This window comes from Aricia agestis, chromosome 11 (assembly GCF_905147365.1).
Source record: "Aricia agestis chromosome 11, ilAriAges1.1, whole genome shotgun sequence".
Classification (NCBI taxonomy): domain Eukaryota; kingdom Metazoa; phylum Arthropoda; class Insecta; order Lepidoptera; family Lycaenidae; genus Aricia; species Aricia agestis.
This window is the reverse complement of record NC_056416.1, coordinates 1,549,914-1,576,016: the sequence shown is the minus strand read 5'-3', so window position 1 is coordinate 1,576,016 and position 26,103 is coordinate 1,549,914. Positions and strand designations below refer to the sequence as shown.

The following is a 26,103-nucleotide window of genomic DNA, read 5'->3' as shown; positions in this document are numbered from 1 at the left end:
AGTAAACAGTTAAACTTGAGCGTGGTAGAGCGTTTTTAATGTAGAGCGTAATTGGTCATATTGCATTCGATATTTACTACAACAAAAACCAAAAAATGTATGGGAATTGGCAACGATTCATAAGTGACATGGCGCTCGCGATGTGTTCTGTCTAATCTCACACATTTTGGATACCTAACTTCGCTGATATCGAAAGCTACTAAGGGCCTGTTTGACCACTTCCTGATAAGTGACGAATAGGCTATCCACCAATTAACTTGACAGATCAAGTATGGAGATTGGAGAATCTGTCAAAAAAGTTGTGAATAGCCTATTTGGCACTTTATCAGAAAGTGGTGAAACAGGCCGTAAGTATACTATTTATTCAACACTTAATTTTCTGCATTCACTATGTTGTTAAATGTAGATATAATATAATATGATGGCCGTAGTATGTTATAGAATATAGAAACAACGGGATCCCCCCTCGCGACCTACATTAACAGCCCACGTTAGCGGGCCTCAATTGATACAAACAATGAAAGCTTAAGTTATCACCAAGTTTATACATTTAAATGTTTTAATTAAAAAACACAGCAGTTTTTTTTATAGGAGACTTGTAAAGGTATTAAGAATTTGTCGAAAAAATATTGTAGATGATAAAGTTCCTTGAAAGACTTACTGCTTTACCCAAGTTCAAAATAGAGCAGGGCAAAGACCGTATCGTTTAACCTCAATTCAAACATCTCAATGTCACCTAATTCAGGTATATCAATACGCATACAAACCAGCAATAAACAACGATCACAACGATAAACCCCGATCAAAACTATGCGAAAGTGACATCCATGTCCATACTAATATTATAAATGCGAAAGTGTGTGTCTGTTACCTCTTCACGCCCAAACCGCTGAACCGATTTTGCTGAAATTTGGCATGAAGATACTTTGAGTCCCGGGAAAGGACGTAGGATACTTTTTGTCCCGGAAAAATGTACGGTTCCCGCGCGATAAACGAATTTTGGCGCAACGGCGTTGCGGGCATCATGTAGTGAGTAATAAAAGGCGCTTTTCCTCAACGAATCAAAACATCGCCCTGACCTACACCGTATACACATGACACAACACGGGGAAAAGGACGACTGGTATTACTTAAGGTTGTGTGACGTGATTTTCGTTAGTCATCTTGTTTAGTCAGCACATTAAGTAGGGCATCATTTGACAATCGTTTTTAGGTAAGTTAGTCGTTGCCTTCTTTTTCCTACATAGGAGAAAATTAGCAATAACAGTGTGTTTATAATAAATCAACGATTAACTCAAGCGTAGACTGGCGTAAGTGCAGGCCTATTTTAATATCATATTTCGCATTCATAATATTAAGGCGAGGATAAACCCCAATTTGTTATTCCGTGACTCCCGGTTTACCTAGTTCCAATATAATAACGAAGTGTTAAAAATATGAGATATAAAGCACAGTATTTTAAATACCTTAAACCATAAACATTTTAATAAAACGTAATACTTTGGCTGTAATTAATTTACAAACTCACCTCCGAAAAAAATCTATTTCATCGAAATATAAGTATTAACTAGGATAATTATACATTTTATTTGAATAAATTGTTAGTAAATCTATATTAAAATCTCTTTAACCGAACAATTTTGTTTCTTAATATTTATTTCCAAAGATATTTAAAAAAAACATGAAAAATAGAGAAGATCCGCCCGAGTAGTTACAGTTTTATGCTAAGCTAAAATTAATCTTATTGCGATGCGTATACGCTTGGTCTTTGGTTGCGTGCAAGGTTATCGTTTTGGATTGACATTAATCCCCGCCTTATGTACGGATTAATTGGATGCAGTTACTTGGCGGAAAAATCTTCCGGCCCAAATAGATTCTACTATACATTTCGAGTATCGAACCATAAGAGCAAACCATTCGCACCACATTAGCCATAAGCCATTAACCTAGAACATGGCATGTGTTAGAACTTGGGCGGCATTGATAGCCTCTAGCCAAGAACCTCGCAACATACACAAAGTGGTGCTGATAAGAAATAACATTACATATTAAATATTATTATCTAGCTCTAAATGAACGGTGTTTGGGAAATTAGATGAACGTAGCTATCATTTAAACAGCCTTAGTTAAGCCTTACAGGCAATTTATGATATAAAGTCCATTTATTACAGACCTTACCTACACTACTAAAAATTTACCAGAAACTCGTTTAGTACTTTTTACACGAAAGTCACAAACATCATCCACACAAATACCATCCCGACTACAATCATAATATTATATTATGGTATGTCTACGAAAGTTAGTACTTAGTACCTAATAATAAAACTTAGTGTCGCGTGTTCCCAAGTCCTCGGTAAGTCTTATCGTCCTTGATAACTAACGAAGCTCGTTAAATCCTCCGTCTACAATCTAGATCTTATCGGCTAGGTATTTTAGTTGTTGTGTGTTCTAGTGCTAACTAGTTAGTATTACATTGTTGGAGTACTTTTGTTTACTAAATAAGTGACGAACAGAATTGAAGAGGATTTATTTTTATGGTTTTCTTAAATATTTAAGTTTAATAGACACAACACGTAGACATTATGAATGGATTTATTTTTAAATTTACTCAATAAAACAATTTTTATGTTTTTTTATGTCATGAGATAATTTACCACCCTTTTATTTTAAGGTAGAGGTCATATAAATTTTCACTTCATGGGTGATTCTACAAAAATTGGGTAAATCGCTGTCACCAGTCAATATTTATTAAATCACATTGTACTGACGGACAGATGGACAAAAAACGAAAACTTTAAGTCTGTTGTTTGTTGATATTAATTATTAGTGTATTCTGTTAAGTAAAAGTACTTAAAAGTAAAAAAAAAAGTTTATTACAATTGTCAAAATTCTTATAAAGGTGTGATAGTGTTTTCCCCGCATTATTACAAAATATTTTTCGATATTTAACTTACGAAGAACTTGATACATTAAATAATTAAAGTGATATAATTATAGTATATAAGCGTTTAATAAATGCCACAAATGTCATATATTTCTAATATGTTTGCATTACATATCAGTACTGTGTCACCCTCGTCAGTCCTCTGGCAGTCAAATTCAGAAAAATCGAAATATTTTAAAAACTACTCTAAAAAATGACTGTCCCCATTTTGCCACAATATATTCATTATATAACCCATCTTTTAAACCCAAAGATGTCTCAATTTACCATAAAAATTACAGTAAACAAAATATCCCTAAAAGTTACCCAATTTTTGTAGAACCACCCTCATTTAAAACATTCCCACCACACTCTGCTAGTGCTTCAATCAACGACACTAAAATATATCGTGATCTATTTACTATTTTTTTCAACCGACATTAAGAAGAGGAGGTTACTAAATACAATTCAAACAAATCTTAGCTTCTTCGCGAACGAGCTAGGAGCGACTACACCGTGTGCCGTCCCAAGACGTTGTGATAACGCTTATCAGTGCGATAAGGCTGCGCGGGCGCAAGGTTTGCAATCAATGCCAGCGCCGTAGGTCAACCGCTGTTTTAAATATATTATTATTTTCCACAATATTACATTAATAACTTTTTGTAAACTCGTTACATGCCAATGCCATTTAACAAGTTTTATTCTTATTTTAACAGTTTATTTTGCTTCATTTTACTCTGTAGTATTTTTTAAAACGTAATAAGCAGATATATCAGCAATTCTATAAAATCTGTAGGTACCTCTCGCGAAAAATACTTTGCTTGGCTGCGATAAGGAACAGCATATAGCTCCATGCCATCTACCTATCGTATGTCCAAAATCCCAATTTTACAGCATTTGAAGAAATAGGTTTTCAAATGGCTCTTTTGCAAAATTGTATTTTCAAACATATGATTAGCTAAGTTCTGCAATTAAGACTTCCCAACTTCCATGAAAACCTTTTTCGTAGTTTATTGATTACACTAGCTATTTGACCGAGCTTTGCTCGGTATTCGATAAAACACGAATAAAATGACATTTTCCAAAAATGATTCCTAGCTAGATCGATTTATTGCCCCCGAAACCCGCTATATACTAAATTTCATGAAAATCGTTGGAGCCGATTCCGAGATTCCAATTATATATTTATATATATACAAGAATTGCTTGTTTAAAGATATAAGATAAGATAAACATTAACTTTGATATACCTATTATGGATTATTTTTTAAAATGTTTGCCACCACGTAACATAAGGTAATCAAAATATATCCTACATAATATCGCTTTAGTTTTTGTGCATACTCGTGTACAAAAACACCTCGTAAGATGTGTAATTAAATAGCCATTGAACTCTAAACAAAGTGTACGATTCTACAATGGTTTTTACTTTTTGTGGTTTCACTGAGCGATTCATGAACGTGAATAATTGACTAGGTAATTATAACAAACATTTACTATACTCAATTTCAAGTCGGTTACACGATCGAAACTAAACACTAATATAGAGATGCGAGTTTCTTACGCCGGTTCTTCTCGGCGGGGTAGTTCCCGAACCGGTGGTGGGCCTCATGTAGACACGACGTTCTAAAAGTGTTAACATTGTTAACCTATTTAGAAACAAATATTTTGATTTTGATGACTTTTTTTATTTTATAATGTTAAAGATGATAGTAAATTGGATAATGGATTGCTTATTTTTTTGCATTGAATACACTGTGCCGATTTTTACTAAATTGAGCAGAAACAGCCAATACCCGATGGGTATGTTACAGTTTTTGCAGATGATTCCGAAAAAAACAAAACAAAGGCAGAAACGTAAAAAAGAGAACTCCGCTATTAAAAGTGTAACATTTCTAACAAAAAATCAAGCGGCGATACTTGCGTTAAATATTCATACGAATAGATAAGTGTAACGCAAAGGTCGTATACATTTCGTTCACTGTGACCGCAAAATATAAATTACTAGATGACGCCCGCGACTCCGTTGCGCCAAAACTCGTTTATCGCGTGGGAACCGTACATTTATTCGGGATAAAAGTATCCTATGTCCTTTCCCGGGACTCAAAGTATCTCCATGCCAAATTTCAGCAAACTCGGTCCAGCGGTTTGGGCGTGAAGAGGTAACAGACAGAGAGACAGACACACTTTCGCATTTATAATATTAGTATGAAAGTATGGATTATAACATACAGACTACAGTAGCTGACTTGTATTATGATCCTTATATTGTGACTTGGCCGGTATTTTGGCGGTATCGCGCGACCGCCACCGATTATGATCACCGCAGTTTGGCGATATCAGACAAAACACTGCTTTATAATAATTTTATATACTTTTTCTCAGTTTGTTCAAGATACAGAAAATTTCGTCTAAATATATTCAGATGAAGTTTTTAATAAGAAAAGGCGAAAAAAAAAATTGAATGAAATATTAAAAGTTGTCCGCACTCTCGATCGCGCTTCGTACATTTTGCAGCAATGAAAACTATCCCGGCAAAGGGCCTTTGAAATTAAGCTCTAAGACGAAGAAAAGTTATATTATGCCCTTGCAATGTTACATGTTGTTACTGGCGTTGATTTGCGATGTAAGTTAAGGTAGCCTTTCGAATCGAGCGTCTATGCTACTATAGGTAACGTTAGTGACGCTGCGACTGAAAAATGTATGGTTTGGGATCGTGCACAGCGACACTAACGCGGAGTTTGTGACGTCACTGACGCAAAACCATACATTTTTACAGTCGCGGCGTCACTGACGTTTATAGACGTTCGCTTTGAAATCCACCTTTACCTAAATTCAGGAGAATTACCACCCGGTCTAGCAGTAGTATTTATTTAGTAGTACGTAAGGAAAATCGTTTACTGCAATTAATAATGTTTTGTGTTACCACAGAAAATATCTACTACATTGATTAGATCTACTGATTTTATAAAATACTAGCTGTCCCGGTGAACTTCGTGTCACTTAAAAACCTTCCCTGGACTTCTACGAATATTTTAAGACCAAAATCAGCCCAATCAGTTCAGCCGTTTGCGAGTTTTAGCGCGACTAACACATTTGAAAATCCATTTTTATATATATATAGATATTTTGAATTTTCCTGTATGTAAATAAAAATAACACTTTATTTGCTTATTAAATTGAACAGGAAGTGGCATTAAGCATGATGTCATTGAGGTTTTCGACCCTAGGTATGTTTGTGTGCAAAACATTTAATTGAGATTTAAAAACATACCCGTATGTGATTCTATACTTAATAGTTAATACTTAAATAGAGTATAGACAACACACGGCTTTACTACTGCCATGCACAATAAGCTATAATATGCTGTTGCTTTCGGGTTCATAAAATGGCACAGTATGTAACTCGACAGCATTAAAAAAACACTGTTAGGAATCTACGTGTAATATACCACAGATCAAAGAAAAAATCAGAGGCCATCTCCAACCTCTACGTCTAAACTAAGAAGCCACTTCTTACACACATGCATAAAACCACGCTACGTATCTTTCTTACGCGATTGGTCGACTAATCTTGCAATTACACATAAACGACTAACCGGCCTCACTTTGTTCGTAGAAACTCTACTTTTTATTCGATTTATACAAAAAGTGGTCTTATCTCTACGTAGAGATTCTTTAACGCTCATCCTTTGTTAGGGAACTTCCTTAATACGTGAAGGCACTCTTATCTGAGGTTTATTTATAGATGAGAAAATCTTCAAAGGTTTTCCGGTGCGCTATGTGATGGGAGCGCGCGCTACTGGGCGTATGCGATGAATGATAATGGGCTCTATTATAATAATTTTGTATGAGATTAAACTTTGAACCATATAAAATCTTCCTTGTTACCCGACTGCTAGTATTTCAGAAGTCTAGCTATAGCGGTTCTTGAGTTACAGCCTGGAGACGGACAAACGGACAGACGGACCGACAGTCTCAGTTATAGGGTCCCGTTTTTACCCATTGGGTACGGAACCCCAATAATAATGAGTTAAAAAAGGCACCTAATATCAAGGAATTAGCAGAATGTAAAAGAAATAGGAGTTAAGTTCAAGGAGTAAAGAGAAAAACTGAAAGCTGCGTAGACATCGAATTATGTAAAAAAATACTTTCGAAAACTACACCAAAGACAAGTTAAAATCAGGTCGAAATTTCGAAAAGCTTTAATTACCGAAACTTAACAAATAGCCGATAATACTACATGTGCAATGCCGTCCGACAAGTTTGCGAGGCAGCTGTGGAGCCCGTACGAAAGCGAAATTTACTGCCGCAGCCCAGTGCAACATCATCATTTAAATATTGCTAAGTCTAAGGCTGGTTTTATAGTAGAGCGTTTCGCAGCGCCGTTGGAGCGCGCGCGTTCGAAGCTGTAACAAACGTATGGACGAACGGCGCTGCTCAAGCGCGCGGACTTTAAAACGCAACTACTACCCCCATACATATTCGAACGCGCGGCGCTCCAACGGCGCTGCCGAAACGCTTAACGATAAAACCAGCCTAATATTTAAGAGCAAGTTTTGCCATAAATGTGCTATAAATATGACCGAACTTAATGAACAAAGAATTATTGTAAAGAGTAGAAAAACAAATGCGCTAAAACATTAACTCTGACCATTGAAAGAACAACCCCCAGAAACCAAGCATAATAATTGCTTTTAACCTTCTTGATTCAGACAGACTGCTTTGTAATGTATTTATACGAAAATATTAACAGTTGCAATCACAAAGTGTAAAGTATGTTAGTTTAGAGTTTTCAAAGAATCAATTATTCCACTTAAGTCTAAATCGTTTCAGAGAACATTAAACATTTTTTGTATGTTTATGGTTTTCTTAGAAATTAACATTTAAAACCTTTTGTTACGTTTTTTAATAAGCAGGTATATTATTCAAATGAATAAGCAATGAAGTAGGAATTTTATTACGTGATTATTAGCTTTAATTCTGCTTCTGTATACACTACATCGGCCAAGACTGGTAGCTGTACTTAAAAGTATTGAAATAATTTCTCAAATATTAAACTCGTTAATTGAGGATGAAAATAACCTGGAATATGAATTGTAAACATTGAAATACTCCAAATTATTCGAAGAGCTTGCGTTCGAAGCAACATTTACGTCATAAGCATAGAGCCAGTCGAAAAAAATACTCCAAATTATTTGAAGTGCCTGCTTTCGTAGAGCCCTGGACCCTGGTCGAACAATAACGGAATTACGTGGTTGTGAGTCTTCGGTCGGTCAGAGTGTGGTCGGTGGAATTACGATAAGACGAGATTTGTCGCTGAAACTTCTGGAAGCACGTATTTTGAATTTTCCGAACGTGTCAAGGCTCTTAAGCACATCTTACAACGCGTAATCTATCTAGGCTTTCCATACATTTGACACGTCTTCGCGTGAATACGCGATATGTAAAACTTCCTTACTAATAAAAATAGTAAAACAATGGAATGATTGAACACGCTATTATAGTGTATGCGCTTTTCCATCAAACGCCTTTTCCAATAAAAAAATACAAAAACAAAACATTCGTTTAATTTAAATACTTTTATTAGTAACGTGGTTATTCTCAAAATCTAAATGTTCTGTCTCACTATTAGAGGCGATTCTAGATTTCTGGGAAGTTCTCGGTGAGTCTAGATAGACATTTAGACCAGTCTTGGCCAGGTTTTTTTAAATGTATTTATATCTTGAGTTTATATTGTGTTGTTGGTTGTTTAACATTTTGAGTTATCGAAAGCGCTAGCAAATAGAGAAACTTTTGTCAAATATCTTTAGAAACCGAGTATTATTCTTTATTGGGCTTTGGCCCACCACACATTCCCACCACTGTATCTCCTGTGTCGCCAGGATCTACAGCGGTATTCAACCACGAAAACTCTTTGATATGATCTCAGGGAGCCCGAGGGACATGCTATTAGCTGTCTTGGGACCCGCAACGAATTTAATCAGAAGATAGGAGGAGTAGGAAGTAGACTACTAGTAGGAAGTAGAAACCGAGTATTAGCCGACACCCGACTATATTTTTATCGGCAAGACTCAGTTGTAAAGTTAACCTTGAGTGAATACCAGCGATCTTAGGTCTGAAATCTGAATCACTGCTGCGAAGGAAATTAACGAATACGTTCGATAAATAAAATATCTCTTGCTAGGAAAGCTTTTGGTACTGGCTGACATTTTCAAGGTTTAAAACAAAATCTTCAGCTTGGTTCTTTATCTTGTGACACTTAAAATGCTTACCACAAAACGTATTTAAGAAGCGTAAGAGAAATCTAGCTACGACAGACATTTTTGTAATAGTCAAAACTTCTCAATGTTAATTTCTAAGAAATGTTTTATTATTATTACGAGACCCGTTGCACATGTCAGGTAAGAAAACAGTATAGCCGGGGCGTGAGACAGACGGACAGGGGGAGAATGTTGCGCCTGAGCCATTCATAAAGATCCCTAGTTTACTAACTGCAATACTAATAATGATGTCAATTAAATAGTAGACTTGACTTCTCGAGAGTGATCATAGATCTCGGAATTCTGATAGATCTTAACGATAATATTGATCGATGCATTATGCAGTATTGATAAAATCATCTCAACAGCCGTTGGTTCGGCTCACATCAGACGATTAACCTCTAATGTTAAATGACTTTCGTAACCCAAATTACCTCATAGTCTCCTATTGCTTGTTTTACTAACTAGAAATAATTTGTCAGCGCGTAATTATTGTAAAAACTGTTTATCCAACAAAGCGCTCGGCATATGTATTAGAATTGTATCACAATTTACAACGCGTGATTATGTAAGTTATGTCTCAAACTTGGTGAAGTTATTTTGAAATTCCTGCAGCCGGCCGTCTTTATCGGACGAAAGGTTACGGCGGGCGTGCGAGCGAGACGGCGCGCGCGATCTTAACTGTACATAACAGAAGTGTATCGATGTATGGGAACAATGTTTATGTTTGCTCGCCGTGTTTCATAAAACCTAGCGCTCGTGGGAAGTAAAATATTTGTCTACGAGATCGGTAGCTCGACTGAGGAGCTCCTCTCGAGAGCGACCTCACGTGGGCTCGGGCGAGACGACGTGTGCAATTTAAAAAGTTGATTGAACCTCGTGCAATGTCAATCTACTAGGCCGATGCGTCAGCGAACCGCGACCGGCGGGCCGGCGGCCGCCTCGGTGCGAGAGGCGCGATGTCCCCGGGAGTCGCATAAATAATTAATTAGACAATAAGCAGGCAGGGCAAGAAATCAGTAGCTCGTATTGCGCCGAGATAGGCGGAGCGACGAGAGGGACGGGTGGAGGCGCGCGCCGCGGCGCGGAGATGTGGCAACGCGTCAGGTGGAAATGGCGCCGCGCCGGACCGCTCTCGCGAGGACGACCCCCGCCCCCCGCCGCGCCGGCCCCCCGGCTCCTCGCCGCTCCTCGCGCCCGCCGCTAATCCTCGCCCGAATACGATCTGATAAAATTCGCGCCAGCACCGAACGTTACGCAAAGCGACACCGCACTACGAACGAGACGATAATGAATGACCCCACGTTTTATGATAGTTGATACACAAACACTAGCGCTAACGAAATATCAATCGACCTACCGGACCGAAACGCAGCTGTAATGTAGGAGGTAATAAGAAAGTTATTGCTTCGACCTGGCGAAACTAGTCTCGCGAACGCATTACGGCCCGCGTTCCGGCCAGGTGAATTCAAAATGACCTCTATGGGTTTGTGGCGAAGATGTGGCCTCGCTCGCTGAATACAGTGACATTTAGTGACTTAGCAACACGGCATGATTCTTTCTGCTGGGAGTACGTTGCCAGGATGACTAAGTATCGAGCGTCATGAACGTACCGAGCGTGGATTCTTCCATACTAAATATTTGACGCGTTTAGGCGCTTGCGTTACCGTTTCACACAGAGGTGATTTTTGTATATCAGCGACGGCTAACGATAATTGGACCGTTTGTACATCGTGGATGATGTTGCCTGCGTTCTATATCAATATTATTGGCCTTATTGTTGATGACATACGACGCGATAAACGCCTCGAACAAAACGATTTCGAAAGAAATGTACCTATGAGTTCTTTCATCAATGTAAAAGTGACTTACCAAGGCAAAGAAGTTTGTGTGGCAATCCTCGAGACTTGCACCGTTTGTTTGGTGATTTTGATGCGTCATGGTAGTCCGGGGCACTTCATTTTCATATCACAACACTAAAAACGATTATAATCTTAAAGAAACCACTCAAAATCTTAAAATCATCACCGACATTTAGTGAAGTTTTCACCTTTCAATGGCGACTGGAAAATGGCGGATAGGAAACAACAACCCAAGCCGACACTAGCGCCGCCTGCGGTAGAAACGTGTACTAATTTCGTTCAGAAACGTTTTACGTTCCGTTTATACATCATAAACTTAAAATATATTCTTGTTTTTAAAAATTCTGTTACATTCGATTCATAATTATATAAATTAAATCTATTTATATATAAGTCATTTATTAAATAATACAAATACGCAATCATATTAAAACGATTTCATGAACTTAAATAGAGTTTTTAAATGTAGTAAATTAGTAAATAGGCGTTAAATGAAATGATTGGCAAATCTGTCATTTATGGAATGTGCGAAGTGTCAATATCCAATTGTCAAATTACATCAAAGAAATACAAATCCATTCAGATTTCAGTTTATAAAATTAAATTTTACTAAAACTGTATAGTTTCTTAATAACTACAGGGTTTCAAAATTTGGCTGCTAATAATATCACAAAATGTTTAAAAGTTTTCTATTGCCTGCCGCCAGAATTAATTTTCAGGTTATATTTTTATTTGCATTTTGTAGTGCATTTTGTCATTAAAAACTATGTTATACTAATGTTTTTGTGATTTTAGGTAATATGTGTTAGAAACAAACAAATTAAAGTTCCAAAAATAGACAAAAAGTTGCAATCAGCGGCAGAATCACTTGCTTCGAGAGGGTAAGAATTTCCTCTCAATTTCTGAAAGTGGTACATATTTTGATAAAAATTGCTACGTTGCTGACAATTGAATTTTTATTTCCAGTTTCCTTCGTCCCAACAAACCTTGGGACCCACCAGCAGACATTGAGAAACAGATTGATGAGATCTGTTCTAAAAATGGCCTTAGAAGTGATTCTGAATTTGAGTCTTTAGAAAAGAAGTTTGTAGTACTTAAGTTATGCTTTGAGGAAACTGGACATAGTGTCCCGAATTCCTTGCTCCATACTATTGAGACAGTTGGTAAGGACACAGCATATATAGCTTTTTATTATTCATAGGCTTTATGATTAAAAAATAAAAATATTCCATATTATGATACATAGTTTATACTTTATTCAAATTGCAATACTTTTTAGTTTAATTTTAAGTAGGTAGTTAAATGTTGTATGCGTCATGTCAATTTACTTTAATTCCTTGTTTTATTGTTATTCTGGCTGTGTTCTGTCCCTTGTATGTTTAATAAAGTTATTTTTATTTATTTATTCAATATTATCATCATAATATATTACTAGCTATTTGACCGAGCTTCGCTCGGTATTCGATAAAACAGGAATACAATGACATTTTCTAAAAATGATTCCTAGCTGGATCAATTTATCACCCCCGAAACCCCCTATTTCATGAAAATTGTTGGAGCCGATTCCGAGATTCCAATTATATATATACAAGAATTGCTTGTTTAAAGATATAAGATAAAGGTGATAGTGTTGTAAGTTAATGTAACTTTTTCACTCAAGAACTGCTGATTGTTATTGATTGGTTCCATAGTGGTTTGCACTAGATTAAATAGATAGGCTACATTTTAGCCTGAAAACTTATTTTTCCAATGGGATACTGTATTAAGGCCCAGTAGTAAAAATAGACCCCTAAAATAAGCAGGTTGATGTCTATCAGTACAAATATCGACGTTTAAGGACATTAAAATAACATTCATGTCAGCGCGCCTTGTACGCGCTCGCCGCATGCCTTGATAATAGAATATAGGAGTAAAAACCTTTTGTTTTTAGTATTACACAAATCAAATATATCAAATCGTTTACATTAGGTTATGACACATATACTACATTTTTGTTTTTTCTACAAAGTGCGTAATTTAGCCATAAAATGATTTAATTATGAAAAACAACGTTATAACAGTCATCTTTGAGATTTTTTTCTATCGAGCAGAATTTTTCAAATTGTGTACTGATATACCTTTGCGTATAGAAATTTTTCTCAATTTTAAAACGGTACTTATTTCATACTTAAATAATGACATTTCCTTTACTAAAAATGTGTTTTAAAAAACCCACTTCACTTAGTTGCAACAACCACAGTGCCTTAAGTAGGGTTTTAAAAGCTTATTCATATTGACCAAAGAATTGTTTTCTCATTTCAGGAGACCTGAAGGAATTTTATGCAACTCCAGTTGACAGTCTTACTCCTTTCGATAGCTTAAAGAAGATGGAAGATCTACCCAAAAATCTCCATGTTCAAGGAGATTATCTTCGCTTTCATCCAGGTAAAAGTTTTACATAATATAGAAGAACTACAAGTAGAACAAAACAACATTGGATGAGATACTAGTGGTAACTGGCACAACACTCATAAATTTATTTTAATCCAATCCATTTCTTTTCTCCAGATAAAGATACACTCTTCAAGGGGAAGTCTGCATTCCCTCAAAGTTCTACAATAGTGACGGGACTTAAAGCGAGGACAAAATATGAAGGCTACAGTGCAAAACGAAAATGGCCCTAATCAATAAACACTTATATAATATCTGTAGATGTAAATATTAACATAAAGCAATGAATTATGAACGGATTGTTTCATTAAATATAGTTAGTAGTCTCACACACACTGTACTAATAGACGCCATTTCAAGGAATTACATTGTAATTACAGTACTCAATGATTGCAAGAAGAAACCGCATATAATAACTATATAATAAATATAATAACTAATAAAGTAATTACAATAATTTATTTAATAAAATTATAGATTTAGTGATTGCAATTTGTTATTGCCTAAATTACCAAAGTTTGAGAACAGTTGGAAAGATTAATATAAGTAGTGGGTTGTGAGCTTATTGATAGTGGTAATTAGATTCATCACTAATAAATTCTGGATGCCATTCATGGAGCCATCAGCCTGTCATTAGTAATGGGCTGATGCATGGGCGTACCGAGGGAGGGGCAGGGGGGGGCAGCTGCCCTCCCTGGATCATGTTGACATCCCTACTAAGTATATTATCTAGTACTTTTATCTATAAAAATTAAGAAAACGAATTTTTGCCATTTGTCTGCAATACAATATTTTTACCACTAAAAATAATTAATTTTTTTATCTATACTAATATTATAAAGCGGAAGAGTTTGTTAGTTTGTTTGTTTGTTTGAACGCGCTAATCTCAGGAACTACTGGTCCGATTTGAAAAATTCTTTCAGTGTTAGATAGTCCATTTATCGAGGAAGGCTATAGGCTATATTTTATTACGCTAAGACTAATAGGAGCGAAGAAATAGAGGAAAATGTGGGAAAAACGGGGGGAAATTATTTGAAAGGGCTTATCGAACTACTGAAGCATTTTTTCTGTTATTTGGATCAGATAAGAAGTAGATCACGTGAAGGATCATAGGATTTTTTGTGGACTAATTTTACTGTGAAATATCTAATTTACGCGAGCGAAGCCGCGCGGAACGTCTAGTTCTTTATAAACACCTAGCTTATGAAAAATCTGATTTGCCCCCCCCTGGCCCAGAACCTAGGTAATTTGCCCCTCCCCCTGGCACCAGAACCTGGGTAATTTCCCCCCCCCCCCCCCCCTCTCCCCTGGCCCAGAACCCGGGTACGCCCATGGGCTGATGGCTCCAGCAGCGTCAACTAAAGAGTCAAGAATCTTCATTCTTCACAATCTTCAGTAAAAAATAGAAATGCAGTGGTGAGAGTTGGGTCTTGAGACGATTCTATCGTAAGTGGCGAGTTCCTGTATATAAAAAGGAACTCTGTGGTCGCGAGTCTACTTGAGTCACTTGCGCTTGGTTGTAAATTGTAATCCGTGCGCGATCAGAATCACAGAATACAAATTACAGTCTGTCAAGAAAGTGAAGAAATTAAAAAGTGGCAACATCGTAGTGTCATCCCTTTTTTCTTAGATTGATTTGAAAGGGATGACACTACGATGCTGCCACTTTTTTATTTCTTGACTTTCTTGACAGACTGTACTCATGATCAGAATGGGATGGGACGTTGTCAAAATTTACTTAATCGACCGACTTGACTCTTCGACTGTATTGACTTTTAGGCTCAATTCACACCGGAAATCGGAATGGGAGAGGCGAGGCGAGTAGTTTCAGTGTCATATGATTTTAAACTTTATCTTCATTATTGTAATACGTAGTATCGCTTGAGAAATCTACGGCCACCCGTGGACGCTCGTGGCCGCTCGTGGCCTCTTGCGGCCGCCGGCGGCGACGTTTTCTCAAGCGAAGTAATGTACTTTTTACAATTTACAATAATGAAGATAAAGTTTAAAATCATTTATACGTGGGAGAGCCATGCTTTGGCACGAATGGGCCGGCTCAACCGGAGAAATACCACGTTCTCACAGAAAGCCGGCGTGAAACAGCGCTTGCGCTGTGTTTCGCCGAGTGAGTGAGTTTACCGGAGGCCCAATCCCCTACCCTCCCCTATTCCCTTCCCTTCCCTACCCTCCCCTATTAACCTATTCCCTCTTAAAGGGCCGGCAACGCACTTGCAGCTCTTCTGATGTTGCAAGTGTCCTGGGCGACGGAAGTTGGCCCGTCCATCAGGTGACCCGTTTGCTCGTTTGCCCCCTTATTTCATAAAAAAAAAAAAACATATGACACTGAAACTGCTCGCCTCGCCTCTGCCATTCCGGTGTGAATTGAGCCACAGACTTTGACTAGACTTTGGACATGACGAAATCAGAGTCGTTATGTCTATTGTGACGAAATAGAATAATCGGCCAAGTGCGAGTCGGGCTCGCGCACGAAGGGTTCCGTACCATTATAGAGCAAAATTAGGCCAAAATTTGTGTTTTTTGTACAGGAGCCCCTCTTAATTTTTTTTAATATCAATATTATTATTAGATAAATATTAACATTTAAAAACTAAGGATTGTGTGAAAAATTCTACCTGTTGTTATTGATATAGAGCAAAAAAGGCCAAAAAATCATGGGAGCCCCCCTTAACACGTTGATGGACAGTACCACCCATAGACGTAAATATTTCAAAAGCAAAATACAGTACGCCTGTCGAAGTATGAGTTTAGGTCAAGCCACAGCTCGTACGCTTCAAGACGATCGATTTCTCATACAAGCATTAGGTGCGGCGTTTTATACTGTCACCGTAGAGGTATCTTAGACTTTTGTACTGTCACCATGTAATGAATTACACACACTTAAAGGTCACGCACACATTGAAAATTTTTCGTCGTCCCACAACGCACACTACGCCTCTAGACGTTGTCTTTTCATACATTTAGCCCAGTACTGCGCAGCGGCAGTGCATCACGGGTTGCTCAATGGTTTTCATAAAAATAAAATCATATTTTGTAGATAACGGGTAGGGATTCATATGAACAGCAGCAAAAAAGACTACAGGACTTATTTGATACAGCTAAGTCTCCCGGATCAAGGGAAAATCCTTTTTGATGACGACGGATGACGCCTATGGACGTATTACTGTAGTGCTACATATATATTTTCCTGCATGATGTGACACTACGTCTGTAGGCAATGTATGAAAAAAAGGACTGTCAAACTTTGAACAACAGCACAAAAGTACTGTCCGTCAATGTGTTAAATATTTATTTTATTTTGTTTTTAGTATTTGTTGTTATAGCGGCAACAGATAATACTTACACACTCTGTGAAAATTTCAACTCTCTAGCTATAACTGTTCTCGAGTTACAGCTTGGAGACATACAGACGGACAGACAACGAAGTCTTAGTAATAGGGTCCCGTTTTTACTCTTCGGGTACGAAACCCTAAAAACTACGCTGAAAATTATAATATTGTTTTCCCGCCATTACCAGGGCTTCATAACGTTATCGAATAGGTACCCGAAAAAATATCGTTACATACCGGTATTTTCATAATGGTAGCCAGATAACGATATTTTTTTTATCGATATCTAGTAACATAACTAAAAATATCGTTATGAAAATACCGGTAAATATAACGATATTTTCTTCATTCAGGTATGCGGTATGCGTCGTGCACCAAATTTCACTCGCAGCCCAACTTCCGACTTCCGAGCACCAGTTTTTTATAGTGGGATGGCCATGCTTCGGCACGAATGGGCTGGCTCGACCGGAGGAATACCACGTTCTCATAGAAAACCGGCGTGAAACAGCGCTTGCGCTGTGTTTCGCCGAGTGAGTGAGTTTACCGGAGGCATAATCCCCTCCCCTATTCCCTTCCCTTCTCTTCCCTACCCTCCCCTATTACCCAGCCGGCAACGCAACTGCAGCTCTTCTGATGCTGCGAGTGTCCATGGGTGACGGAAGTTGCTTTCCATCAGTGACCCATATCTGTATAAGTAGAATATCATTGATTAAGTTCTTATTTTACAAAAGGTAGGTAACGTTATCAAAGAACATATATTTACCGTTATAAATCCTATTTACCGTTATAACATTTACCGGTATTAATTCCAATTTTTACCGTTATTTCTAGTATCGGGTAAATTTTCATACCGTTATCTATGCCCTTGAAGTAATAACGTTATGAAAAAATACCGGTATTTGAAACCCTGGCCATTACTTGACTGGCCATGGTTGTAGCCGAAGTGCCATAATAAGAAAAAAAACTGTCAACTGTCAAGTGTCAAGTACGGTACGATTGACTCATTTGCGGAGGTTGTTTTTGTATTTTGGTGTTTATATTTTAGTTGAAAAATTGCCGGATAGAAAATATACAAAACTAACTAATGTGACGACAGAATAGATATTATTTTATCCAATATGAATATATTAGTAGTACTACTTATACTGTTCATTGTGATTTATTCTTGCGTCTCATGGTAAATTTCTAATTTGAACGTCTTGTTCATTTTCATTATTTTGAATTCATAGGATTTTGATAAATTTATCGTGTTTTCAGGCTATTACCAGCTTTGCTAGCATGGCTTTTCAAAAGGAAGTTTCATATAAAGTTGAAAATTGGAAGAATCGCAGTGCCGAAATTGATTTTACGAGACGTTAGTTTGTCTAAAGACGGATATTATATTGTAAGTACTTAATCTTTCACTAGTAACTGACTACTTTAAAAAGAAACTAGTATTCTTAATTAAACAACAGGTTCTATTAGCCAGACTATAATAATATACAAAATGTTTTAATGTAATCATGATAATTTATAATCACCTCTATTTAAATGTAATCATTTTCAATCAGTTTTATTTAACTTTAGTATAATTAAGTAGTTATATCTGTCACTTATAGAACACCAACTGGAGTAGGCAACTTCTAACGGAGGCACTTCACATGGCTATTTGTATTTGCTATTGGCTATTTGTTGCATTTGGCAAAATTATTGATGTTTGTGATGTGATTACGGCTTTCCACACATGGATGTCAAATACCAAACTTTTACTTGATTTTTAATACGATCAAATTAATAAAATCAGCGGAAATATTTCGTGTAGTTTTGAAAATCACTACAGTTATTCCTTGTGATATCCAGATGAACATGTCAAAAGTCCTCAAGGGTGGGGGGTGAGCTAAGAGTGTAGGGGGGGGTCAAAGGACCCTTTTTTTAGGTTTTTGCTCATAAGTAAAAAACCTGCACAAATAGCATTACGGTTACTTCTAGGAAAATTTTCTACATAAAATTTCCTCTAAATTATGTCCTATAAATTTTTTTGTACGGTCGATACTTTAGGAACTACAGGGGGGGTCAAATTCCTCAAAAGTGCGAATCGCGAAAATAACACGCATCGAACGTCCGAGACTAAGAAAACAACTTATTCTGATTCAAATACCTGCTATTCACAGATAATTATTTGTCCTAGCTGCTATTATTACAAAACGTTAGACTAGTCACCTTACTTTCATGTGCTAAAGTATTATTTTTATTAACTTATATCTCCTTATAGTAGCGAGCACGAGCAAGAAATTGATTTTCTTGGTTTGTCCCTTTCGCACAATTGCCATGTAAAATATACGATAATACATTGGTAGTAAATTGAAAAAAGCATTTTTCGTAGAAAACGATAAAATAAGGCATAAATATTATATAAACGACATGTTTTAATACTGCGCTTTCCTGCTTCAGTTTAATATTATTTAATTTCAATAATTGTTATTAAACTGAGCTTCTCAGTTGTGCGATTTTCTTTTAAAATGTCTTAAGATTTACACATAGGCAAGAAGCATGGTTACACTAGTTTGAAAGGGACAGACCAACATTAATGACCTCTCGCTCGTCGCATGCTTAATGCACAGTAAGCTTTCCAGCTGTACGACGTTCTTACTAATTCCATGCTAGTCACTCTTTCCACACAAAAACCAAAAATCAAGGATATTGCCGCCATCTTCTACAATCCAACATCAACATCTGAAGAAATAGCAGAGTCAGGAGAAAGGATGTTTTTGACGATATATCGTGCAGCCACTGATCAGCTTGATCTTAACAGACATCGATACTCAGTTTTTGTCAAATCCAGCACCAAATCCAAACCAGATCTTTCCTCTCTCCCACCTACAAAAGGATCAGCAAAATTTCACTCATTCCGAGTTTTCCACCAAGTACAAGAGTGGTTAGGTAACGCACTGCCTCCTGAAATGTGGGGATGGAAGCGAGGAGCTGATGGAAACCTCGAGCCTGTTACCACTCATGATCCTCCAGCTCCTGACACCGTGCTGAAGTCAATATTTTGTCGCTGCAAAAGTGATTGCACTGGTAATTGTGGATGCCGAAAAGCTGGTATCACGTGCAGTCTAGTATGCAACGGCTGCTTGGGTTCGTGTACAAATGGCGTACCTGTAGATTTGGTAGATATAGAAGGTGAAGATGGTGATGATGTAGTAGAAGAAAATTATTGATTTAATTAAGACTGTCTAATTATTATTTTCTAGTTTTGAATACATTTTGAAAACATACCAATTTTATTTTATTTATAAAACCGTCTCATTTTTTATACCTATATAAAGTTGAACACTCTGTAACTTCTAAAGTATCGACCATACAAAAAAAATTATAGGATCAAATTTACAGGAAATTTTATGTAGAATGTTTTCCTAGAAATAACCGTTACGCTATTTGTGCAGGTTTTAGACTTATGAGCTAAAATCTAAAAAAAGGGTCCTTTGCCCCCCCCCCCCCCTACACCTTTAGCTCACCCCCCACCCTTGGGGATTTTCGATATGTTTATCTGGATATCTCAAGGAATAACTGTAGCGATTTTCAAAACTACACGAATTATTTCCGCTGATCGTCCATTTTCGGCTTAATTTTCTTAGGCTATTTGTTTACTTGTCTATTTGACTCTTTTGATGTGCGTCAAAAACCGACAAAGGTATTTATGTATTTGGTCATATTTGTCAAATTGGCAAATAAAGCAAATACTTTGTCATACCGTCTACACATAGTTATTGTTTGGTGAATACATGAAATACGCAAATACAAATGGCCAAGTGAAGTTCCTCCATAATATTATTATGATGTTTGAAACTATAGTTTTTTGTTTTTAGCACATTGATGAAGTGTCCTTCAGAAGCAGTTTTCTCAATTCAGAGATCAACAAGTTGCTGTCAGTAGTAATAAAGTCAATTGATATAACCAACAATGCTGAGGAAAAAAGGAGTGTGGTTGTTGAAACAATACTTAAACCTTTGCTGTCCAAGCAAAACTCTAAAACGGAGAGTGTCACCGATGATGAACTGAGTCGCTTGAACATTTTGAGTAGAGATCTAGTGAATTTGAGTAACCAGAAGCTACTTGATTTTAGAAACAAAAAGTTACCACCAAGTTTAATAATGTTTGCTCAGGTAAAGTTCCAAATGAACTATATAATGTACATATAGGTATATTCTTATGACATACCTTCAAGGATGTGTATTGTGTAAGCATTCTGAGTATTTTTTAAGCATTTCATATTATGCACATTCATATAACACCTCTGTGGTTCAGTGAGACTTTAGAGTGTGGCTCTTGACTCCCGAGGTCATGGGTTTGTTTTTTAATAAAATCTTCCTGCCTGTTTTTTTTCTGTAATGGTCCTACAACTTTTAAATTTAAAAAGTATGTCATAACAAAGTATTCATGAATACTTTGTTCCTTATGAATAATTATTTACTAAATACTATGCAAAGTAAACAAAAAGATTACAAAAAGTAAAACATTTGAACTTGATTTCATTATTGTAGTTCTTTTGATTAAATTCTATCTTGTCAACTCCTTTCCTCAGTTTATGGGTGTTCATATATTCAATGCCACACTGAGAATAAGTAATGGATCAGAAAATGTGTGGTCGGTACATGCAAGTGCCTCAGAGATACATGCAGACGGAGCGGGAGGTGGTCCAGCTAGAGCTCTGGTGTTCTCTGCAAACCTGGTGCAAGCTAATGTTGAGATTGTCAAGTCTGGTAGTGCCTTAGCAGAGGCTGCATTTAGTGTCCTAATTGAAGGAACCGTTAAAGCTGAGGAGCCACTTAATGTTGAGGTATGTTTTGAGTACATAGCTGAAAGTCTTCTAATATTTAAAAATCTATAATTTTGTATAGAGCTCTTTTAAGTACATTGTCTTCGTAATGGGAAATTTGGGAATTTGGGAAAGGGCATAGGATAATTTTAATAGAGATAAGAATATGATTTTTACAGGCGACATCTAGTGTTATTTACTCGGCAAAAAGATAAGAATAGTATTTTAAAAGGATAAAACTGACTTCAAATTGTGCGTACTTAATTAAGAATTAATATACCCTATCTCAAAAACTACTGAACCGATTTTGATGAAACTTGCAGTGTTCCCTAAGTTGAACAATAAAAAAAGAATCATTTAAATTGGACTTGTAGTTCCGGAGATATACATACATACACTTTTGAAATTTGGCACATTTGTTCAGAAGCTGTTACAGATTAACATATACAAAAACTGGGCAGTTCTGCAAATATTACATACGTACATACGCGTCGAATTGATAACCTCCTTTTTTTGAAGTCAGTTAAAAAGTTATAAATCAGTAATTTACGCGGGAGAGCCATGCGTCGGCACGAATGGGCCGGCTCGACCGGAGAAATACCACGTTCTCACAGAAAACCAGCGTGAAACAGCGCTTGCGCTGTGTTTCGCCGAGTGAGTGAGTTTACCAGAGGCCCAATCCCCTACCCTTTTCCCTTCCCTACCCTCCCCTATTCCCTTCCCTTCCCTACCCTCCCCTATTACCCTATTCCCTCTTAAAAGGCCGGCAACGCACTTGCAGCTCTTCTGTTGCTGCGAGTGTCCATGGGCGACGGAAGTTGCTTTCGATCAGGTGACGCGTTTGCTCGTTTGCCCCCTTATTTCATAAAAAAAGTAATAATGTAAAACTGTAATACTAGCCTTGTAGTTTGACCTGGTTTTGAAGTGACCTTGTTTATCACTTCTTGATGGTGAATCATTATTGGCAATGTAAACATTGCTTCAATTTTAATTAAGCTAGCTAGCTGATTGAGTTATGACTTACAAAACATCACTAATAAAATAATATTATATTCAAATCTACATTTAAATGAATAAATATATTCCTGATGTCTTTGAATGTATGTTTCTGGTAGACAATATTTATGGGACATCCGAAGGGAATTATTATATTAAAAGGCAAAAGCTAAAATGTTGGTATAATCATAGACTAAGGAAAATATGTATAATGCAATTAGGAATTTGACTGAATCAACTTTAATGCGGTTCTTATAATAAAAATTCATTGTTAATCAAAAAATTTGCTTGCTAAATGTTGTAAATATAAAAAATTATGTATATATAACATTATTTTTTCAGAAAATACATACAGTAATTGGTACACCGACATTGCTGATCCAAGATGAATTGTACCATTTTATAAAACAACGAAAAAAGCGAAAAATGGTTCCTGAATGTGATATAGTTGAAGACCATTTGAGAACACTTATACCTCGCCTTTCACCAGTAATACCTAAGGTAAGGAGGGTTATTTAACGAAAAACAATACTTTTATTTTCTCTTCAACAGTCAAAAAAATTTAGAGTGAAAGGTGATGTAATTAACAATGAACGGCATAAAATTAATGTAACTCCTTTAAAGGAATGAGGTCTTTGCCTTTTGCTCTTTTACTTACGTACATGAACTAATTTTTAATTTTTGAATTTCAGATATTTTTTTTAAATATCTTTATTTAAATAAAGTGCTTTTGCCATACATGGCATGCCAGCCCCATCGTATCTTATAGCTATGATTAACAATTAATTAAATATCCTATACAAACACACTGCCGCATCACTTTCATCATTTCAGATATTTAGTTTAAAAGTGGACGAGACGAAAATTAATTGTGTAGACAACATTACGAAGACAATGTTTGAGATATCTCTGCAGAGCAGCCAGGTAACCTACGTTTTCTCTTTTTAAACCACCAAACTGAAATTTTTTGATTTTCGTTATTCTATATCCTTACAATTGCAACCCATGCACACAAATTTTTATACCCCTGAAGACTTCGTAAACGTCCGTGTTAGTACCTTATAAGGTGCTTAAAAAAACTAATTAAAATGCACGCCTGCAGGTAAATTCGCGGTTTAGCGCGGGCGCGATGGGTGGGGCGGGGGTAAGCGACGCCCCCCAGGTATACGTAGCGCTGCAGATGGACCGCCTGCGACTCGCCGCGTCAGGAGACAATCTGCTGTTCATGGATAAACTCAAACTAGACGCTAAGGTGAGATAGTAAATAATTTTGGAACGAAGTTTCTTATCACGCGTTGCGAAAGGGGGCTAGACGAAAAGTTGTAACGACACAAACGTGTCACACACGAAAGTGTGTTTCTCTCTCTCTCTAAATAAGTTTAACTACTTTTTTTACCTGATAAGAAAGCTACACAGTAAATAAGCTATACAATGTATTTGAAATTGAATGTGACGGGTATTAGCCATTAGGTAATAAGTATATTGCATATTTTTTAATTACTAACTGTGTATGTGTATATTTTAGTTGGAGAAGTCGATTCTCAACCTATACCTAATAGTGAGTACGCTATCACTGATGTACGTGCACGCTCGTGCGCGCCGCTGGTACGACGCTGCGTGCACGCTGCTGCGTCGCGACGGCGTTTGTGACGTCACTCCGACTACGCGCGAAGGTACCCCTGAACATACCGTTTTGTCAAAGAATATGAGCGAAATAGAATGGCTTACTCCAATTGATAAATAAGAATACAATTTAAGATTCTTGGCTTGTTTCTCAACAAAGTGTTAGGTGGAAGAAGAAGGTGCAGTATTTTTACATCGTTAGTGTGTTATAGTAATCGGCCAAGTGCGAGTTGGACTCGCGCACAAAGGGTTCCGTACCATTATAGAGTAAAAATAGCCAAAAAATTATGTTTTTGTATGGGAGTCCAGCTATAGCGGTTCTTGAGATACAGCCTGGAGACAGACAGACGGACAGACTTCGAAGTCTTAGTAATAGGGTCCCGTTTTTACCCTTTAGGTACGGAACCCTAATAATCAAAAAGCATTTAAATAATTCGAAAAAAAGATGCAGCCTTGTAAGTGCTACGAAAACAAGTGTGACATCACCTTGTGTTTTAAATAACTTACCGATTTACCTTTTTTCCAAATTCTTATTTTAATCAAAAATCGATATTGATTGAGTTGAAAACATTACAATGCGCCTTCTTTTATATTCTTTCTGCATTGTAGTTGCATCTTTCCTATCCAGGCTGGCTCATAACAGCGTTGCGTCGCGCGGGACGCACGTGCGGCGTGGCGGCGTGCGCAGAGCTGTCGACGGCGCGACTGCAGCTGTCGCATGCACGCGCGCTGTCCCTCGCCTGCAACGGCCTCAAGTTCAAGATGGATCAGATGCTCGATACGAGAGGTATGTGATAGTTAATTTATTTATTTACTAGCTGTTGCCCGCGACTTCGTCCGCGTGGACTTCAGTTTATAGCGCGCGGTGTCAATAAAATTGGTGTCAAAAGCTTTTTAAAACCCTGGTACCCCTTAAATCAAAATACCCAAAACAGCCGTGTAGTGTGCACATAATATGTTTTTTTTTTAATTAAACTTTTTTATACCTTGCGTTACACAACTTAGCTTTTCCCAATACCCATAAACTATTTAGTATTTATTATTGGTAGACTGTTGTTGTTTCTGATTTCTAATTTTCTATGTTGGTACGTGAGTTATTTAATAACATGTATAACAATCGAAAAATCGAAATAATAACTCAACATGGTACCACCTGTTATAGAAATATATATGAGCAAGCGATAGCGCGATCTAGGCGACTCTTGGCGCCGTCTGTTCCAGTTTTTGGAACTAACTTAATTCGAACAAATTTACGCATAAACACCCCCTTACAACCCCTTTTTCCAGTAAGAAGTAGCCTATGTCCTTTCTCAGGCTTTAGACTATCTGTGTACAAAATTTCATTACATTCGGTTCAGTAGTTTCGGCGTGAAATCGAGACAGACAGACAGACAGACAGAGAGATATACTTTTGCATTTATAATATTAGTATAGATTGAATGGCAACATTATTTCTGGTCGTATATAAAATGTCGCAAATAATTGATAACATAATAATATATTAATCTTCTGTAACTAAAACTAAAAATTAGAGAAAACCTTATTACCATCTATTGTATTTACCAATTTTAGAAAAAAAAAATGGAATTAACCCTCTCCATTTTTTCAGAGGACGGTGGTCGGTCGTGGAGTGCGGAGGTGTTAGTGACAAGCGCATGGGCGCGGCTGGCGGGCGCGGGGGCGGGGTCGGACGCGGAGGGGGCGGCGCCCGAGCGGCGCGTGCACGCGTGGCGCTCGGCGCTGCTCGGCGTTGCGCTCGTCAAGTGGGGCGAGCAGCGGCCAAACGACTCTAAGGTATAAAAATTGTGTTGGCTAGGAAACCAATCAACCATAGTATGTGTTAAAAATGAAATAAAAA

General features: G+C 37.1%; 3 protein-coding genes across 6 annotated transcripts in view; 2 read left to right on the top strand and 1 right to left on the bottom strand.

Moving 5' to 3' along the window:
• Positions 1–11,259, bottom strand: part of LOC121731570 (mediator of RNA polymerase II transcription subunit 13) — an 87,569-nt gene extending 76,310 nt beyond the window's left edge. For all 3 annotated transcript variants that reach the window (XM_042121055.1, XM_042121056.1, XM_042121057.1), the window contains exon 1: positions 11,062–11,259. In XM_042121055.1, the coding sequence (XP_041976989.1) occupies positions 11,062–11,130 (69 nt within the window). In that variant the 5' untranslated portion in view covers positions 11,131–11,259. The remainder of the gene's footprint in view (positions 1–11,061) is intronic.
• On the top strand, positions 1,643–13,776 carry LOC121731578 (39S ribosomal protein L50, mitochondrial). Of its 2 annotated transcripts, XM_042121068.1 has the most exons (6): positions 1,643–1,658; positions 11,683–11,770; positions 11,847–11,932; positions 12,018–12,214; positions 13,353–13,475; positions 13,599–13,776. In XM_042121068.1, exons 2-6 carry the CDS (start codon positions 11,726–11,728, stop codon positions 13,712–13,714), a joined length of 567 nt encoding a protein of 188 aa, XP_041977002.1. In that variant the 5' UTR covers positions 1,643–1,658; positions 11,683–11,725; the 3' UTR covers positions 13,715–13,776. The 2 variants fall into 2 exon arrangements, with proteins under 2 accessions (XP_041977002.1, XP_041977001.1); XM_042121067.1 differs by lacking the exon at positions 1,643–1,658 and having other exon boundaries at positions 11,607–11,770.
• Positions 13,777–17,851: 4,075 nt separating this feature from the next.
• LOC121731834 (protein KIAA0100) overlaps positions 17,852–26,103 on the top strand; it is a 32,920-nt gene continuing 24,668 nt past the window's right edge. Inside the window, exons 1-10 of the mRNA XM_042121499.1 lie at positions 17,852–18,005; positions 18,086–18,212; positions 20,677–20,973; positions 21,393–21,647; positions 22,965–23,123; positions 23,457–23,546; positions 23,725–23,874; positions 24,148–24,295; positions 24,874–25,032; positions 25,855–26,039. Of these exons, the coding sequence (XP_041977433.1) occupies positions 17,947–18,005; positions 18,086–18,212; positions 20,677–20,973; positions 21,393–21,647; positions 22,965–23,123; positions 23,457–23,546; positions 23,725–23,874; positions 24,148–24,295; positions 24,874–25,032; positions 25,855–26,039 (1,629 nt within the window). The 5' untranslated portion in view covers positions 17,852–17,946. The remainder of the gene's footprint in view (positions 18,006–18,085; positions 18,213–20,676; positions 20,974–21,392; positions 21,648–22,964; positions 23,124–23,456; positions 23,547–23,724; positions 23,875–24,147; positions 24,296–24,873; positions 25,033–25,854; positions 26,040–26,103) is intronic.